Raw genomic sequence first — 18,700 nt, 5'->3', positions numbered from 1 at the left:
AGAAGCCCACATACTGCAATGAATAGTAGCCCCTGCTCGCTGCAATTAGAGAAAGCCTGCCCGCAACAACGAAGACCCAACGCAGTCAAAAATAAACAAACAAGTAAATAAATAAACAAAACAGATCCCCAAACCAGCCATTCTCACCACCTCCACTGCTGCCATAATTTCTCATCTGGAATTTCTCACCCAGTGCCGCTTGGTCTACCCCAAGAGCCTCTTAACTGGTCTCTCTTCTTCCACTCTTGTCCTCTACAGCTGAGCCTCCACACTGCGGAGATTTTTTAGCAACAAATCAATTCGGAGGGGTGATGAAGATGTTCTAAAATCGGTTGTGGTAATGGCTGCACAACCCTGTGGATACACTAAAAACCACTAAATGGTACACTTTAAATGGATGAGCTGTATAACATATGACTAATAACCCAATAATCTGCGTAAAAAATAAATCAACAATTCTGAAACTGCCATACACGCTACTAGAACTGACCGAATAAGTAAACAGATGGTGACTGATGGAGTCAGCCTTCTCAGTGTTAAAGAGGGAAGTTACAGCTAACCAAGAGGGGACAGTTGGAGTGAGCCAGGTGCTACTGCATTAGAACCTGATACTCCAGTATAACTCATGTCCTTTATTTCTCAGCCCTCAATGAAACAAGCAGGCAATATTATAAGATGCTACGTGCTTGAAATAACTGAAGAAGAAAATCCCTTTCCTAGCAGAAGAAGTGCTAATAAGAGGCAAGCAGCAGCAAGATTTGGAGCAAAGGAATAGGTTTCTGGATAAAGCCTGGTGAGTCCTTGCCCTCAGGGAGCTAAGAGTCTAGAAAGGCATGGAACAAATAGGTAATTACAACAGTGTGATACGTACAAGATGTTACAGATCACAGAAGATGAACACTTAATCTAGTTTTAGGATTTAGGGAAGGCTTCCTGGAGGGGTTGAAGCTAAGTTAAGAAGGCAGAATTAGATGACAAGGAGAGGGGAATAACAGGAAAAAGGATGGGAAGCACCAAGGCGGAAGCAGCATATGCAGAAACCTGCTTGGGGAACTGTGAGTGATTAAGTAATTCCGAGTGTAGATGCCAAGTAGAAAGAGTGGAATAGGTACGGCTGGAGAGGCTAGCAAGGGTCAGCTCAGAAATGAAGAATGTGGGCTTTATCCTGCAGAACTGCACTGCCACTAGCCACATGTGGCTGTTTAAATTCAAATTAATTCAAATTAAAACTAAAAATTCACTGTGTTGCCCCAGTCACATTTCAAGTGTTCAATACCCACATATGGCTAATGGCTACCATACCAGTTAGCACAAAACATATCCATGCTCTTGGACAGCACTGCAGAAAGGAAGAGCCACTGGAGATTTTTATCCAGGAGAGATACTCAGACCTATCTGAGTATATACACATACTCAGACCTGCATTTCAGAAAAATCCCTTTGGTTGCAAAGACAAGACTGGATTGGTGGGGAGTACACTGGAGGTTTCCTAATAAGATACAGGAAAAGGTAAGACCTTTTACTACAGCACTGATTGTTTTAAATGTCTGCTTATTAAAAGAAGTTGAAACATTTTAATAGTTTGATGTTAAAAGGAATAAAAAAACATGTACGTCTAAGCCAGATCAGCACAGGAATCTGAGCATTGCTATAGGAATTTCCATCATGTGCGCAAGTTCATGGAGCATCCCATCATTAGAAAGCAGCGCACTGCGCCAAGTCAGCTGAGAGAGAGAGAGAGAGAGAGAGAGAGAGAGAGAGAGAGAGAGAGAGGGGCTGTGTTTGTGTGTGTAAGTTCTACTGGTCATTTGTTGGATCTCAGGACTGGTCTGCCCTTTGCTAGCATGAAACCAAGGTAGCTGGAAGGAAGTATCTGGATGACAAGAACTCATGCTGTGGTCTGGTTCCCCGGTGTCCTACAGGCACCTCTAACTCAACATAACTCTGCTATCTTCCTCCCAAAATCTTCCTCCTGTGTTTTAACCAAAGGTACCTAACTCAAGCCAGAAGGAGCACCCCAGCATCCAAAATTTACAGAGCCTGTCTTCACTCCCAGGATCCCTCAGGCATCTCAATCCAAGCATGACAACACTCAACTCACCATCTTTCTCTGCAAGCCTGTCCTTTCTTCCCCTCTGCTTTGCTGACAGTCCATAATAGACGTGATTCTTGCTCACATTTAGGACCTCAAGCCTCAGTCCAAAGAGAGGAGGAAACTATTCAAATTAAGGTTTTGCAGTATGGAATTGGAAATAAGCTTTTAGTCCGTACTGACCTGAGTTAGAACTGCTGAAGGGTTTACCTTAAATGCTTGAATGGAAATGGAATTTAATCCCAACCCAGAAGCAGTTGAAGATTGGCAGGCTGCCCAGGCCATCAGACAAACTTTGGAAATCTGCCAACACTGAGACCCTGCAGTTCCATAAGATTATGTGTTAATTTTCAATTACTCTGCTTTTCTGTTTTTCCAAAAAAAAAAAAAAAAAAAAAGATTGGAGGAAAAAAATAATTCCTGAGTTGCCTTGGAGAGGTTCTCACGAAGAATTCACACAAGGTAGTTGTTTCATGGCCACGCTGAAAACCTCATTAGTTCTTGCTTTTCAACCAAACTCTATTCTTCTCATTTCACAGAAAGAAAGACAATCAGTGGCCTGAGTCCACATATGAATAGCTTCTGCCTTGACCAATTTCATTTTGCCTCTTTTCTCAGTTTCCCCACACCTCTGTTGTTTTGTCTGAAAAAGCAGCGTGCTGTGGCTTTTGTCACTCCACTGTTTTCTGTAGATAACAAGATAAACTTTTTACCCTGGCACCCAGGCAAAAAGCCATTTTAACAACCCACCTCTTAACTTGGTCATGTTTCTACAGCTCAGAGATAGTACTTATATTGTAGCATCTTCTGGTCTTTAAAAGCTGCTTTTCCTTCTTGTGAAGTATGTATTAAAGTAAAAAAGTTCTAAAAAAATCTTGCCTTTACTTAAGATTCCTCACAATTGGTGGCTTACTCAGGGTCTGTGGCTCTCATATTTACCTGTTACCACCCAAAGATGGTGTTATGTCCCAACACAATCACCTTCATAAACTGAACAGAATAGAAAGAATTATTTAACCCTTGAGAAAAATAAAAATGAGGTGGTAGAGGAAAAAAGGTCTCCTGAAACAAATCTATGCAAATGGAAGTGTGATGTAATATACTTACACATGCAATTTTTTGTCAGAAACCACCTGAAAAAGAAGCTTATACCTACATGTCTCCTCAGCAACTCTACCTTCTCCAGGGTCAGCAGACCCCCCTGCTATTTTGTGAACTGACCCCCACCCATTCAACCATGTTATTCTAGGCAGGACCACTAAACAGAAAACCCCAGGGTGGGTAACATGATCCAAGACGGATCAAAAGGAACTTTCACTGAAAGTTTTCAAATTGGATCCACAAAGGGTAATGAGGTTACAAAATGTGAACACATGGGTCTCTTGGCTTTGTTCCCTGCTGCGTGAAAAGGTAGTTACCTTAGGGAAGAAGGAGCAGATGTGTAGTAGAGAGGAGCAAGGAGCATGGGCAGGGGGTGGCTTGGGGGGAAACACCTACATGAGTTAGAGTTCTCCTTGCTCTGTCATCCGGGAGGCCCAGCCGCATATCCCCTGCTTTGCCCACAGTCTGGTTACAAAAACAAAAAATCTTCTCGTTTTCCCTAAGCCAATTCACACTGAGCTTCTGTTACTTAACAGCCAAGAGTTCTGACCAAAATAGAAACTAATACTAGGAGTGGGGTATAACACTGATTGGAACTAGCTAAGTCAAGTTGAGGTGTCGATGGTAGCAAAGCTCTCCATCCCAGGGAGGGAATACATCAATCTTTGCTATACGGCTACAGAGCAAAGCCACTGGTTAAATTGTAATCTCTGGGATCCTGGGACTTAGACCTTGTGCCCCTTCTGGCTGGAGTCCCAGGCACTTTGAGAGGAATAACAGGATGCAGTAGTGATTTCTTGAAGTCTTTAATATGATATTGCAAGGAAAAGAGATGCGTTGTCTGGAAGCCAGTTGCCTCAGCCCACCAAGGTGAGATAATTAAGACAACTAGGGTTTTTATGGGGGTTGTATTATTCCAGAAACCACAAACATAAATCTCAACTCTGGCAGGGTTGGGTAGGGGTAGAGGCCCAGTTATGTATGCAATCTGAGACTGAGACTGTACGTGCTTCTTAAACAGACTATCAGCTGTTCTGTGTCCCTCCCTCAGAGCCTTCTAATTCCCGGGTGGGCTTTCCTCTGGGTTTCTCTGTTGGCTTAGGTGTTAATTCTCTCCAGTCTGGAAAATCAGTTACCACTCATCCATCTGCTTTGCTGCTTCCAAAATGTTGCTATTGTCTCCTTGTCCATTTTTCTCTGTTGTTGGTTTCTACTAAAGAAAATGTCTCGACTGTCATTTTCATGGTGTTTTAGGAGGAAACGGGCAAATGTGGCTTAATATGTCGTGTTTTCTGTTACTTCCTTTTCCTCCCTTCTCTAAAATGCAATTATCCTATTTTCAGATTTCTACTTTTGTAGAGCTGTGAGTTGTAGAGATGTGTGAGTTCTTAAAACTTATAATTTGGTCCATGGTAGAACGGGTTAATGAATCACAAAAGATGTACCTAGACCTGATCCTGACAAATGGACATGACCTAGATATCGGGGACCCAGTGCTGTCTGCAGGAGGTGGACAAGACTCCTGGGAAAGGCAAGTATACATTTGCAGTCGTACTGCTGCACTGTCTGAGGAGGAAAGCTCTGGAAGTGGAAACGTGCATGGGAAGGGGTATGTGTGTGTGCATGTACACGCCTGTGCACACATCTGTGTGCCTGGTAGCAAAGCAGTGCTCTGCCAACAAATTCTGTTATTTTTCTTTCCCAGGATCTCTCCTGTTCTTGACGGTAGAACCTTCTTTTGGGGAGATGCTCCTCCCTCTATTCTGATGATACAGGTCTAATGAGTGTGGCTTATCACACATACACAAGGATGGGCAGTAATGCCATCCAGGACAATAAGAATCCTTTCTTGGAGTTTTCTAATCCTAGGGAGGAAAAGCACAACCTCTTGAGAGACAAGGCTGTAGATGTGAGTGAAGCCACTGGCATCTTGAGAGGTGGCTGTTCTGTAGGAGAAGGGAATGAAGACAGCACACTGAGAGAAGCCGAGAGATGGAGAAGCCACAGGTGGACATCCTGGTGGCAGTTCAGTTGCTTTGTGATCTATGGACACTTCTGCCCTTCCCTTCTGCTTTTGCCTTTGTCTTGTGGGTTTGTGCCTTTTCTTTTTTCTTTTCTTTTTTTTTTATTGTGGTAAGAACACACACAATCTACTCTCTTAACAAATTTTTAAGTGTATGTTAGAGTATTTTTAAGTATAAGCACAAGGTTGTACACCAGATCTTTGGAACTTTTTCATCGTGCTTAACTGGGTTTGTACTTCTGAAGGTTAGATTTTAATACCTGAAGTTAAAAGAGTTAAAACTACTATACCAATCAAATGCACCAAGCCACAAGTTTCATACTGGAGGTTTTTGTTGCTGCCAACCTTATATGAAATGCCCACAGAGTTGTAAACATTTATATCTGTATAAATAATTAAAGCCAAGGCTTTAGAAGACATTAAAAACATAAGCATCATTTTTCATATTGGTCTGAATATAAGGTACGACTTAAATAGTACAATAGTACAGAGAATAATAACATAATCACACTCTGAACCCTGGGGAAGAAGAGGGACAGAAGCAAGCCTTGGAGGAAGTCGGATAGTGGAGGGGCATTTTAAGTCTCTGTTTTAAAGTGTTGAAAGTTTGTTTGTTTTTATGTGTACTGTTCTGATTCTTTAACAGAAAGCAAATTTCCAGAAACTACTCAGTCTAAGACAAAGACGAAATTTCTTTTCTACTGTAGAAATGTCAATAAAAATATTACAGGGGGCAAATCCCTAGAGTGGAACCTTTCAGGAACATAATTTACAGTTTCTCACATGATTGCCAGCATCTTTGCCATTTATAAGGTTTTCTTCTGTACAAAGTAACCATTACATTTGAGATCATCTTTTATTTGGACTAATCAAGTATTGTTTTTCACCAATGGGGTTATCACTATTTTTTTTAAAAATATTTATTTATTTATTTGATTGCACCAGGTCTTAGTTGCAGCAGGTGGGCTCCTTAGTTGCAGCTTGCTGGCTCCTTAGCTGCGGCACGTGGGCTCCTTAGTTGCAGCAGGTGGGCTTCCTTATTTGCAGCTCCAGGGTTCCTTAGTTGCAGCTTGCCGGCTCCTTAGTTGCGGCAGGTGGGCTCCCTTAGTTGCGGCTCCAGGGCTCCTTAGCTGCGGCTTGCCAGCTCTTAGTTGTGGCAGGTGGGCTCCTTTGTTGCAGCTCACTGGTTCCTTAGTTGTGACACATGGGCTCCTTAGTTATAGCATGTGAACTCTTAGTTGTGGCATGCATGTGGGATCTAGTTCCCTGACCAGGGATTGAACCTGGGCCCCCTGCATTGGGAGCATGGAGTCTTATCCACTGTGCCACCAGGGAAGTCCCGGGTTATCACTAGTTTTAAATGGACAGCTTATCGAAAAGTTAGAACCTGGAGCTCTTAACTTTTTCCTGCATTTTTATTACTGTGCATGTTCTTGTCTGATTCAGTGATTTATGTCTTATGCTGAGTTCTAAAGAAAACCTCTTATTTCTGGAGAGTAGCTTTGTGCCCCTTGAGAATTCTCTGCCCCAGCAGAGGAAGGATCTATGACTGGGATGACGTGCTGGGTTCCTGGCTTTCATCAGACTCTGGAGACAAAGGTCTGACGACATTCAGAGGAGAAAATAAAAATTGATGAGTCCTTGAGGAAGTAAATAGGATACTACCTGAAATTTATACCATTTAGAAACTGGGGCCATGAAGAGCCAAGTCTATGAATTATGCAATTCATGTCCATATGTTCTATCATAATCTCATCCTGAAAGTAAATGAAATCTCCAAAAATTCTAAGGACAATATTGTTAGGACAGGGGCATCACGTTCCCATGTAGCCTCTCCTCCAGCAACTTCTCTTCTTGGTAAGTTACAGAGCTCCGCCTTTGTTTCGGTCTCCTAAGGGCTTTGGCTACGCTTGGTCCGCTGGTCAGCCCGTGGAGAGTCTGTGACAACCACCTCTAGCATTGACTGAGCCTACCTAGAAAGAGATGCTAGCTGAAATGCCGACTTTAAAATAAAATCTTAACCCAGGCTATACTACATTATCTGAAACAACTTTCAGAAATGGTAGATATTTTGTGACTGACAATTACAGCTGGCCACTGACTACTGAGCTGGGGTTTCATACAGCAACATCAAGCCTAAAGGTTAGTAGTCCTTCTAGAGAGGAGCTGTGATGACTACGGCTCCCAAGTCCCTTCTTTCAGTCTTCTGAAGCAGTAAAACATCACCCAGAAATATGCACTCCCTCCAACAGCCTCTAGGAGCTACATTCAGCTGTGGTCACTGAATGCATGCTGCCCTTGATCACCATGCACTTAGGGCCCTCAGGGACTCAGGTGACTCAAAGTGACAAAAGTAGTAAATGAAGAGAACTCAGGTGAAGTGAAACCCTAATACATGGCATTGCTAAAACTAACATAAAACCTACAAGCTGACTTCTTTCAATAACCTACCTTGTCTTCCTAGTTTTGAAACAGAAACATTCCTGAGTTGATATTTAGATTCTAGGTCTGGGTCTGAATGCTATGGGTGTTTAACATAAAAAGTTAAGGCCAGCAAGGGTGGTTGTAAAATCTAGGCAGGTGGAAGAGGTTTAATTGCTTTGTACTCTTTCATAAGCCTCTGTTCTTCCTTGAGAGGGCATTAGCCATAAATTATTCTCTCTTCCCCACCTGTTCTCTCATTACAGTTTACTTCCTAAATAATGACAACAGTATGTTACATTCTCACATAAACCCCACAACACAGATACTATTATTCTCCTCATTCTACAGATAAACCAACAAAGATAAGAATCTTGTTCAAGGTCAGGTGATAGCCAGGATTCAAATGCAGTCTGGCTCAGAAGTCTGTGCTCAGTACAGACGGTGCTCATACCACTCAATTCTGCCCAAAAGAGGCGGCTCGGCTACTGTCCTGCTAGTAGTGTCCCAACAAGGCTGCGGACAAGTACTCTCACCTGGTCAGGGTCTTGAGTCTCCACGTGGATAACACTGTATTATCAAGTCACTCTCATTTGTTAAGTCCCTAAATCCTCTATTCCAGGATGGAGGATTCTTGTAGTTTACTCCTTCGCTTCTAAGGCTATTTCCCAAATCTGCCTGATGATAAGAATCACCTGGAGTACTTGTTAAAAGTGTAGCTTCCCAGGATCTCAGGATCCACTGGGTCTGATGTGATCTCAGAAATGTGTATTTTTAGCAAGTGACCCGGGTGATTCTTCTCATCACTCAAGTTCGGGAAATATTGCCCTAGGAGTTTTACCCAATGGAACAAACATAGTTGATCTTAAGTATTATATATTATATATATTACGTCAAAGTATTATTAAGTAAATAACATTTCTATAGCTAACTTGATCCAAAGCAATCGGTACGTATGGTTTTCTTCAGGTTTGCAGTACAGAGTGCTTTCTTCAGGAAGGACTTGGGGAGTGGGTTGGAATGTCTTCATTCTTTTTTGTTTTGCTTTTTTGTTTTTTTTGAGTGATGACTGTTAGAAAGAATTCTTTACTGGTTGTGCCTTGAGGGACTTTCTGCATTGCTCTGGTGACAGAACAGCTTAAATCAGACAAGTAAACCATTTCATACAGATCTTTTAAGTCCTGCCTAAGAGAATTCTGGAGAAGAGTAAACTAAATAAAGAGGAGAAAGGAGGAGACTGTTCTAGTTCCTTGAAGGACCCTAAGGAAACTCCCTGTATAACTAAGAGAGGGACTCAGGCTTTTCAGCTTAAATGTTTATGAATTCTATGTAGAATGATTTAGAATATAAGGAATTAGCTCAATTTACAGAGTCAAATCAGGAAGCAGAAATGATCTTTGATGCTTCAAGAACTCTAATGCAAAACTGTTGAAATTCGTGCTCATCAAAATATTGTTTGATGTTAAAAAAAAAGAGCTCAAACATGCCTAATCTGCTTTGACACTATGTTCACTGCTTGTCACAAATGGAGAGCTTCCACCTCAGGCACCACTCCAAAGCAGCCTCCTTCAGTTGCTATATTTATAAGTTAGTAGGGAAAAAAAGGAAGATAAAAAGTCGAAAATAATATAAAAAGACAGTCCAAGGAGGGGAGGAAAGCCAGTCCTTTCTGCCCTGTGGAATGCTCTGCTTCCCAGGCCAGAGGCCAGTACCCAACGGTGAGTGATAACTGCCACACAAGCATCACGTACCTCTTGGTGGGAGTGGGCGCCCCAGAGGACATGTGGCTCACCATGGTGTCATTCACATTCGTCAGAGGGCGAGGAGGACTGAAAAGAAAAGACATTGACATTATATTAATAATTACCAGTGAGACTAGGGGAAACAAATGAAAAAGTGATGGGGGCAAAGGACCAACTATCGTTCCTGATAAGCACAGTGGGACCCATAGGGAGTGGGGGTAGAAATTGATAATTTCAGCCTAAGTAAACTCAACAAGAAGGTCCTCTCGGGCTTCCCTGGTGGCACAGTGGTTGAGAATCTGCCTGCTAATGCAGGGGACATGGGTTCGAGCCCTGGTCTGGGAAGATCCCACATGCCACGGAGCAAGTGGGCCCGTGAGCCACAACTACTGAGCCTGCGCGTCTGGAGCCTGTGCTCTGCAACAAGAGAGGCCCCAATAGTGAGAGGCCCGCGCACCGCGATGAAGAGTGGCTCCCGCTTGCCACAACTAGAGAAAACCCTCGCACAGAAATGAAGACCCAACACAGCCCAAAATAAATTAATTAATTTAAAAAAAAAAAAAAAAAAAAAAGAAGGTCCTCTCGCACAAAGCCAAAGGACCCCAGAGCCATGTGCTACCCGGACAGGAGCAACGAACTGTACCCACACGGCTACAGGGATATAACTCCAGTGGCTCTTGTTTTACAGTTTTAGCACACAAGAATCTGCATTCTGCATTTCAGTTGTTTACAGGATCGCTAGGTGTGTGGCACCTGTGGTGTGTCACAAAGGTCACAACAGCAACATGCATGTTTTTCCTGAGATTTGGTTAGAGCTCACTGTCTTCCCTCAGAGTTAGTTTGTATACTTTTTACCGAAACAATTAAATTGTTAAATACTAAGTTCTTTTATTAATCCTTTACTAGAATCTTAACAATGAGTTCATACCTGTACTCTGATTAGAAGGTTTTCTTTCATAAACTAATCCAAATTTAAATTTGAAGTAAGCATTTTTGATAACTTGTCTTTAGCGGCTGGTTTTCTGGACTCAAGGTCTCTTTCATCCTCTTGTGAGAGTCTTGAATGAACAACTCCAAAATTATCAAAAAGAAACTGTGATTCTGCCTTTCAGCCATTCTTCAGCCCCTCTCCTTCCCCACCAGGTTCAGTTACAAAGGGCTTCTGTCTTGCGCTTGGAACCACATGACTATTGCTAAATATTCCTCCTGGGAAATCTCTCACTTCCTCTCCTAAACTGAAAGAAGTACTTTTCAGAGAAATCTGTCCATCAAGAGCAGAAAAGTGAAACAGAAAAGTCCTTTTCTCATATTTAAGTGTTTGGGAACTACCTCCTGGTTCCTCCTTATCTCTAAGAGCTGAGTTAACTATGAAATTGTTTTTTAGAGGTTATACTCAGCAAGTTCTGGTGAACATTAAGGGGCCAGAACCTTTATTGTTTTTGCAGGTTTCATAGTCCATTCAAACACAGGCTCAAGGGAAAATTTTCAGGTAGATCCAATGTACTTAAAGTTTAAGAGGGATGGATGGATGGATCGACCTCTACATCTATCTATCTCTACCCTCCTTTTTAAAAAAACCAACTTCACTTCTGGGTAGGGAAATATTTTTAATGATTTCTCATTTAATGGAGAGGACCAAAGATGAGAAGTAATTTGCAGGGAATCGATTTAGGTCTCTTGATTTTTAAGCCACAGCAGTATGCTTATTGTCACACATTCCTCCCTTTGTGTGACAAAGTTAAGACTTTCAGAATTGAAATATGCCTTTCTAGGCTAGAATTAAATTCCATGTTATTTATCTCATTACCTACTTTCCAGGCAGCTATCCAATTTTGCCTCCAAACTTTCAAGCCTAAAGGTAGTGCTGTGCTGAGATATAATCAATTAATCAACCGTTTTAGGTTGATTAATAACAGAAGTGAACACAGAAACTAGCTTCATTTTAGCCCTAAATTTATATTTTTGCCTCTGATTCTTTTAAATCCATTGTCCAAAGGGAACAAGGAGACAATGCCTATGAAAGAAACAAATGCAGCATCATAACTTTTCATACAGAAGGCACCAGAAACATTCTGGTCCTGCAAACACAATGGCCTTTGCTTCTTTAATATACTATTATTAGCAACCCATTTCCAAAACAAGATAAGGACATATTCATGTTGATTTCAGAACTTATGTAGTTACCCAGTATATTTCAATATTGAAGATACTACTGCATTCAATTTCCTTTCTGACTTTCTCCGAGGAAAAATGACAATCGGAAAAAAAAGTTTTTTAATTCCCTAAGCGTGGATCCATGTGATAAAATCCCATGATTTGTAGCATTTTGTTTGGTCTGATGCCACAGAAGTCTTTAATAATTATCTCTATCTCTTGGTAGACATCATGATCAATTATCATCTTACAGCACACATATCAAAGCCTCTTCTCTAACACTCAAAACCAGACAGTAATGATTACATTGTAAGTTGTAAACTAATCATAACTGCACCCAAATTTCATACCATTTCTGAACTCCTAATGTTCTGTTAAGAAAATAGGTCTGTGTTTATAGTCCAAGATGAAAGAGGCATCTGAAAACTCAAAGCGGGTCTTTCCTGCAGATTCTACCACTAGGCCCACAATTCACTGTGAAAGCCAATAGCTTAGATGTGGTCTTAGGAGATGTAATACACCAAAAATGACTTCTGGCTTAAGAAAAAAAAAGAATGCTTCTAGGTGTGAAGCAGACATTAATGGTACCAGTTACAGAAACTTACGAAGCAGTAGAATTGACACAACTCACCACATCAGTTTTGTTGATCTTTAACATTCAAAACCTGCTGGATACCTTGAACGTGTTACCAGATGTTCTATATCTTCCATTGGTGAAGATCTCAGCAAGGTATTTTTAGACACTAATGAGTCCCATGATACCCAAGTGACCACCAACCATCACTTGGTACAGAGATTTGAGAGGTTCCTTTTGTTAATAAGACAGGCCCATTTTTTGGATGAGGAGATAGAAACAGATGAATGATCTAGATAGAAGGTAATTTGCTAGTTAGAAAAGGTGGGTATAAAAAGAAGACTTAGAATTTGTTCTTTTAATATTTTTTTTAGAATTTGCTAATTTTTTTTTTCTTTCGTATTTTTGGCGGTGCCGTGAGGCTTGTGGGATCTTAGCTCCCTGACCAGGGATTGAACCTGAGCCATTGACAGTGAAAAGCGCTGGACCGCCAGGGAGTTCCCAAGAGAATTCCTAACCACTGGACCGCCAGGGAATTCCCAAGATAATTTGTTAATTCTTAATCAGAAGGAAAGAGGCATGCCTCCTGGGTGCCTACTCATACAAGATAAGTAGGACTATCTCTATCTTAATAATCTAACTATATGTATGTAAACAAATCATCACAATCCAAAGTAATGAGAGTAGCAACACAAGTATACACAAAGTGTTGTGGAGTCACAGATGCAGAGCTGTTACTCCTGCCTGGAAGAAAAAGGGGTATAGTCAGGTGTAAGTGACATTGAGGAGAGAGTTTTCCAGATATAGAAAAAAGTTAAGGGCAACTTAGAAGAAATGGTATGGAAAAAGGCACAAAAATCCAAAAGTACATGGCATATTTGGGTGTAACTTATTTGGCTAGACTCAAAGGCCTTGGGAGGGGAGTAGTTGAAAATGCATCCGGAAAGGGAGATGAGGGCCCGGATGTGAATGACACCTGTTCTATCACAAGCAAAGTTTGGACTTTATACTGTAGGCAGTGGGGGAAGCATTAGAACTTTTTAAGCCAAAGGATGATGTGACTATAGCAGGCTTTTGAAATGATAACTCCAGAAGCTTGTAAAATATTGGTTTTAATCCAGGTGTGCACTGGAATCATCTGGGAAGTTTTTTATATAATGAGATATCCAAGCTCTACCCTCAATTTAGTGAATCTGAATCTCTAGGGGCAAGAGGATTCTTTTTAATGTACATCCCCATTTAAAAAACATTTATGTGGAGAGGTTTGGAAGGAGGAGGGAATGGAAGCTGGGACTTCAATGAAGAGGTTATGGCAATTGTCCATATCAGTGATTACGAGGGTGGACAGTGGTAGTTAAGATAGGGAACAGACAACAGGTAATATGGATAAGATGTAGTGACAGATTAAGTACACACGGTTAGTGAATAAAGAATAACTGAGATTTTTACCTCGACTACTGGGTAGATAGTGATAACATATCCAAAGTAGGGAACACAAGAGTAGGAAACAGGATTTGGTGTTGGACTGGTGGGAGTAGAGAGAATGAGTAGGAAGGTTAAGGGTGAAGTGATTTCAGTTGTGAAGTCGCTGAATCTGAAGTGGCATTGGTAAGCACAGGTAAATGATATCTTACCTGCTTCCAAGTAGTTGGAAATAAGAGAATGGAACCCAGGTGAGATGTCAAGTTTGAAAATATTTGAGTGTCATCATTTAAATTGTAGCTGTTCATTTGAATACTCTGATCATTATAAAGATGGATTTTAATTTACTTTTTTTAGGTGGAGCAGGATAAGTTTGGGAAAATATCCAGTAATAGGGTGGCTTAGATAATAGGTATAGAGCTTCTGGTTACTAGTTAAGACAAAACTCCTATTAGAAGGGCAGAGTCAAGATGGCAGTGTGGGAAGACACCGAGTTAGAGTCTCCCCACAACTAGGGCGCCTGTCGGCTGCTGGTGGAAAACCCTGACACCCAAGGAGACTGGAGGAATCCCCAAGTGAACTGGTAGGACTTTGGGGAACAGAGTAGGGAGGAGAAGTAGTGGTCAAACAGGATCGGCGCCCCTGAGGCCAGGGAGATCAGAAGAGGCAGGCGGGAGGGCCAGTCCGGGAGAAGCGGAGGGCAATCACCCGGCCCACTGGGCCTGGGGGGGCCTGCTGAGCTCCCAGTCCAGTCCCCTGCCCTCCAAGGCCCACCCCCCATCCCCCCATCCCCGGCCACATTGGTCCTGGGGACATAGGAGGGAGGCTGGGGAGATCAGAAGAGGCAGGCAGGAGGGGCCCTCCGAGAGGAGTGGGAGAGGAGCAGAGGGTGACTGCTCCGCCCACTCGGGCCCGGGGAGCCTGCTAAGCTCCCAGGCTGGTCCCCTGCCCTCCAAAGCTCCCTCCAGGCCCCGTGAGTCCTGAGGGCATAGGAGGAAGGCTGGGGAGATCAGGAGAGGCAGGAGGGAGGGGTCCTCTGGGAGGAGGGGGAGAGGAGTAGAGGGCGTTTGCCCCACCCACTAGGCCCGGGGAGCCTGCTGAGCTCCCAGGATGGTCCTCTGCTCTCCAAGGTCCCCCCACCCCCCCTGCATTGATCCTGGGGGCATAGGAAGAAGGCCAAGGGGAGAACAGGAGAAGCAGTTGGCAGGGGCCCTCCAAGACAGGAAGAGCTGGAGAGGAGAGGAGGGTGTTTGCCCCACCCACTCAAGCCCAGGAAGCCTGCTGGGCTCCCAGGTGAGGTCCCCTGCCCTCTGAGACCAGGGTTGGGGGGCACACCTGGGCCCCTTCTGTTCCTAGAGCCTAAGCCCCACCCCCCATAGCCCCTAGGGCCTTTTCCAGCCCTGTAGGTTCTAAGCATAGGCCCCAAACCTCGCCCTTGCTCAGGCCTCGCCCTCCACAGCCAAGGCCTTTTCCCCGTTTTTTGTTTTCTCTTTTCCCTCGTCCTCTTCTTTGCTATTATGGTACTGTTGTACCTTCCGATTGTTGATTCATCTATATTTTTATTTTTAAAACTAACATATCTGTTAGTTTTCTAGTCTAATTTTATTTTTTACTTTGTTATTGTTCTTTCCTTTTTTTGCCACCCCACGTGGCTTGCGGGATCTTGGTTCACGAGCCGGGGGTCGGGCCAAAGCTCCTGCAGTGGGAGCTCCGTGTCGGAACCAGTGGACTAACAGAGAACCTCAGACCGCAGGTAATATTCACCAGAGTGAGGGCTCATGGATGTCCTCATTTCAGCACCAAGACCCAACTCTACCCAACAGCCTACAAACTCCAGTGCTGGAAGCCTCAGGCCAAACAACCGGTATGACAGGAACACAATCCCACTCATAAAGAAAAAAAAAAAAAAGAGAGAGAGAGACGGCAAAAAAATATGCCACATATGAAGGAGCAGGGTAAAAACCAACAAGACCAAATAAATGAAGAGGAAATAGGCAATCCACCTGAAAAAGAATTCAGAGTAATGATAGTAAAGATGATCCAGAATCTTGGAAATACAATGGAGGCATGGATTGATAAAATACAAGAAATGTTTAACAAAGATCTAGAAGAACAAACAAACAGAGATGAACAACAAAATAACTGAAATGAAAAATACACCAGAAGGAATCAATAACAGAAAAACTGAGGCAGAAGAACGAATAAGTGAGCTAGAAGAAAAAATGGTGGAAATAACTGCCAAGGAGCAGAATAAAGAAAAAAGAATTGAAGACAATCTTTTGGCCTCTCACCACTGTGGCCTCTCCCATTGCGGAGCACAGGCCCCGGACGCGCAGGCCCAGCGGCCATAACCCACGGGCCCAGCCGCCCCGCGGCATGTGGGATCCTCCTGGACCAGGGCACAAACCCACGTCCCCTGCATCAGCAGGTGGACTCCCAACCACTGCGCCACCAGGGAAGCCCCTGAAGACAATCTTAGAGACCTATGGGACAACACTAAATGCACGAACATTCAAGTTACAGCGGTCCCAGAAGAAGAAGAGAAAAGGAAAGGGTCTGAGAAAACATTTGAAGAGATTATGGTGGAAAACTTCCCTAACATGGGAAAGGAGATAGTCACCCAAGTCCAGGAAGCACAGAGAGTCCCATACAGGATAAACCCTAGGAAAAACACACCAAGACACATATTAATCAAACTAACAAAAATTAAATTCAAAGAAAAAATATTAAAATCAGCAAGGGAAAAACAAAAAATAACATATAAAGGAATCCCCATAAGGTTATCAGCTGATTTTTCAGCAGAAACTCTGCAGGCCAGAGGGAGTGGCAGGATATACTTAAAGTGATGAAAGAGAAAAACCTACAACCAAGACTTCTCTACCCAGCAAGGATCTCATTCAGATTCAATGGAGAAATCAAAAGCTTTTCAGATAAGCAAAAGCTAAGAGAATTCAACACCACCAAACCAGCTTTACAACAAATGCTAAAGAAACTTCTCTAGGTGGGAAACACCAGAGAAGAAAAGACCCACAAAAACAAACCCAAAACAATTAAGAAAATGGTAATAGGAACATACATATCAATAATAACCTTGAATGTAAATGGATTAAATGCCCCAACCAAAGACACAGACTGGCTGAATGGATACAAAAACAAGACCCATATATATGCTGTCTACAAGAGAGCCACTTCAGACCTTGCGACATATACAGACTGGAGGTGAAGGGATGGAAAAAGATATTCCATGCAAATGGAAATCAAAAGAAAGCTGGAGTAGCAATACTCATATCCGATAAAATAGACTTTAAAATAAAGACTATCACAAGAGACAAAGAAGGATACTACATAATGATCGAAGGATCAATCCAAGAAGAAGATATAACAATTATAAATGTTTATGCACCCAACATAGGAGCACCTCAATACATAAGGCAAATGCTAACAACCATGAAAGGAGAAATTGATAGTAACACAATAATAGTAGGGGACTTTAACATGCCACTAACACCAATGGACAGATCACCCAAACAGAAAATAAATAAGGAAACACAAGCTTTAAATGACACAATAGACCAGATAGATTTAATTGATATTTATAGAACATTCCACCCAAAAGTGGCAGAATACACTTTCTTCTTAAGTGCACATGGAACATTTTCCAAGACAGATCACATCTTGGGTCACAAACCAAGCCTCGGAAAATTTAAGAAAATTGAAATCGCATCAAGCGTCTTTTCTGACCACAACGCTATGAGATTGGAAATCCATTACAGGGGGAAAAAAATGTAAAAAACACAAATACACGGAGGCTAAACAGTGTGCTACTAAATAAACAAGAGATCACTGAAGAAATCAAAGAAGAAATTTTAAAAATACATAGAAACAAATGACAATGGAAACACAACAACCCAAAACCTATGAGATGCAGCAAAAGCAGTTCTAAGAGGGAAGTTCATAGCAAGTCAATCTCACCTCAAGAAACTAGAAAAATCTCAAATAAACAATCTGCCCCATACACTTAAAACAACTGGAGAAAGAAGAACAAAGAAAACCCAAAGTCAGTAAAAGGAAATAAATCATAAAAATCAGAGGAGAAATAAATAAAATAGAAATGAAGAAAACCATAGCAAAGATCAGTAAAACTAAAAGCTGGTTCTTTGAGAAGATAAACAAAACAAAACTAATAAACCCTTAGACTCATCAAGAAAAAAGGGAGAGGATGCAAATCAATAAAATTAGAAATGAAAAAGGAGGAATCACAACTGACACTGCAGAAGTACAAAGGATTATAAGGGACTACTAGAAACAAGTATATGCCAATAAAATGGACAACCATGAAGAAATGGACAAGTTCTTGGAAAGGTACAATTTTCTAAGACTGAACCAGGAAGAATTAGAAAACGTAAACAGACCTAACACAGGTAATGAAATTGAAACAGTAATTAAAAATCTTCCAACAAACAAAAGTACAGGACCAGATGGATTGACAGGCGAATTCTATCAAACATTTAGAGAAGAGCTAACACTGACACTTCTCAAACTCTTCCAAAAAATTGCAGAGGGAGGAACACGCCCATATTCATTCTACGAAGACACCATCACCCTGATACCAAAACCAGAAAAAGACATCACAAAAGAAGAAAATTATAGACCAATATCACTGATGAACATAGATGCAAAAATCCTGAACAAAATACTAGCAAACAGAATCCAACAACACGTTAAAAGGATCATACACCATGATCAAGTGGGATTTATCTCAGGGATGCAAGGATTCTTCAATATACGCAAATCAATTAATGTGATACACCATATTAACAAATTAAGGAATAAAAACTATATGATCCTCTCAATAGCTGCAGAAAAAGCTTTTGACAAAATTCAACACCCATTTATGATAAAAACTCTACAGAAAATGGGCATAGAAGGAACCCACCTCAACATAATAAAGGCCATATATGACAAACCCACCGTGAGCATCATACTCAATGGTGAAAAACTGAAAGCATTTCCACTAAGATCAGGAACAAGACAAGGATGTCCACTCTCACCCCTCTTATGCAACATAGGTTTGGAAGTCCTAGCCACGGCAATCAGAGAACAAAAAGAAATAAAAGGAATACAAATTGGAAAAGAAGTACAACTGTCACTGTTTGCGGATGACATGATAA

The 18,700-nt window shown here is 41.9% G+C and overlaps 1 protein-coding gene across 10 annotated transcripts in view; it reads right to left on the bottom strand.

Annotated features, from left to right (window-relative positions):
- The window catches only part of DTNB (dystrobrevin beta), a 243,097-nt gene that overhangs the window by 64,843 nt on the left and 159,554 nt on the right, over positions 1-18,700 (bottom strand). For 8 of the 10 annotated variants that reach the window (XR_003795006.1, XR_003795007.1, XM_029232736.1 and 5 more), the window contains exon 10: positions 9,389-9,466. Coding sequence is in view for 8 of the 10 variants with exons in the window: in XM_029232736.1 (XP_029088569.1) it covers positions 9,389-9,466 (78 nt within the window). In the remaining 2 variants the exon portion in view is untranslated. The other 2 variants (XM_029232741.1, XM_029232740.1) reach the window with 2 other exon arrangements.

The sequence above is a fragment of the Monodon monoceros genome, unplaced genomic scaffold, assembly GCF_005190385.1.
Source record: "Monodon monoceros isolate NGI ecotype Baffin Bay Population unplaced genomic scaffold, NGI_Narwhal_1 Super_Scaffold_19, whole genome shotgun sequence".
Classification (NCBI taxonomy): domain Eukaryota; kingdom Metazoa; phylum Chordata; class Mammalia; order Artiodactyla; family Monodontidae; genus Monodon; species Monodon monoceros.
This window is presented reverse-complemented; position numbering and strand designations above follow the sequence as displayed.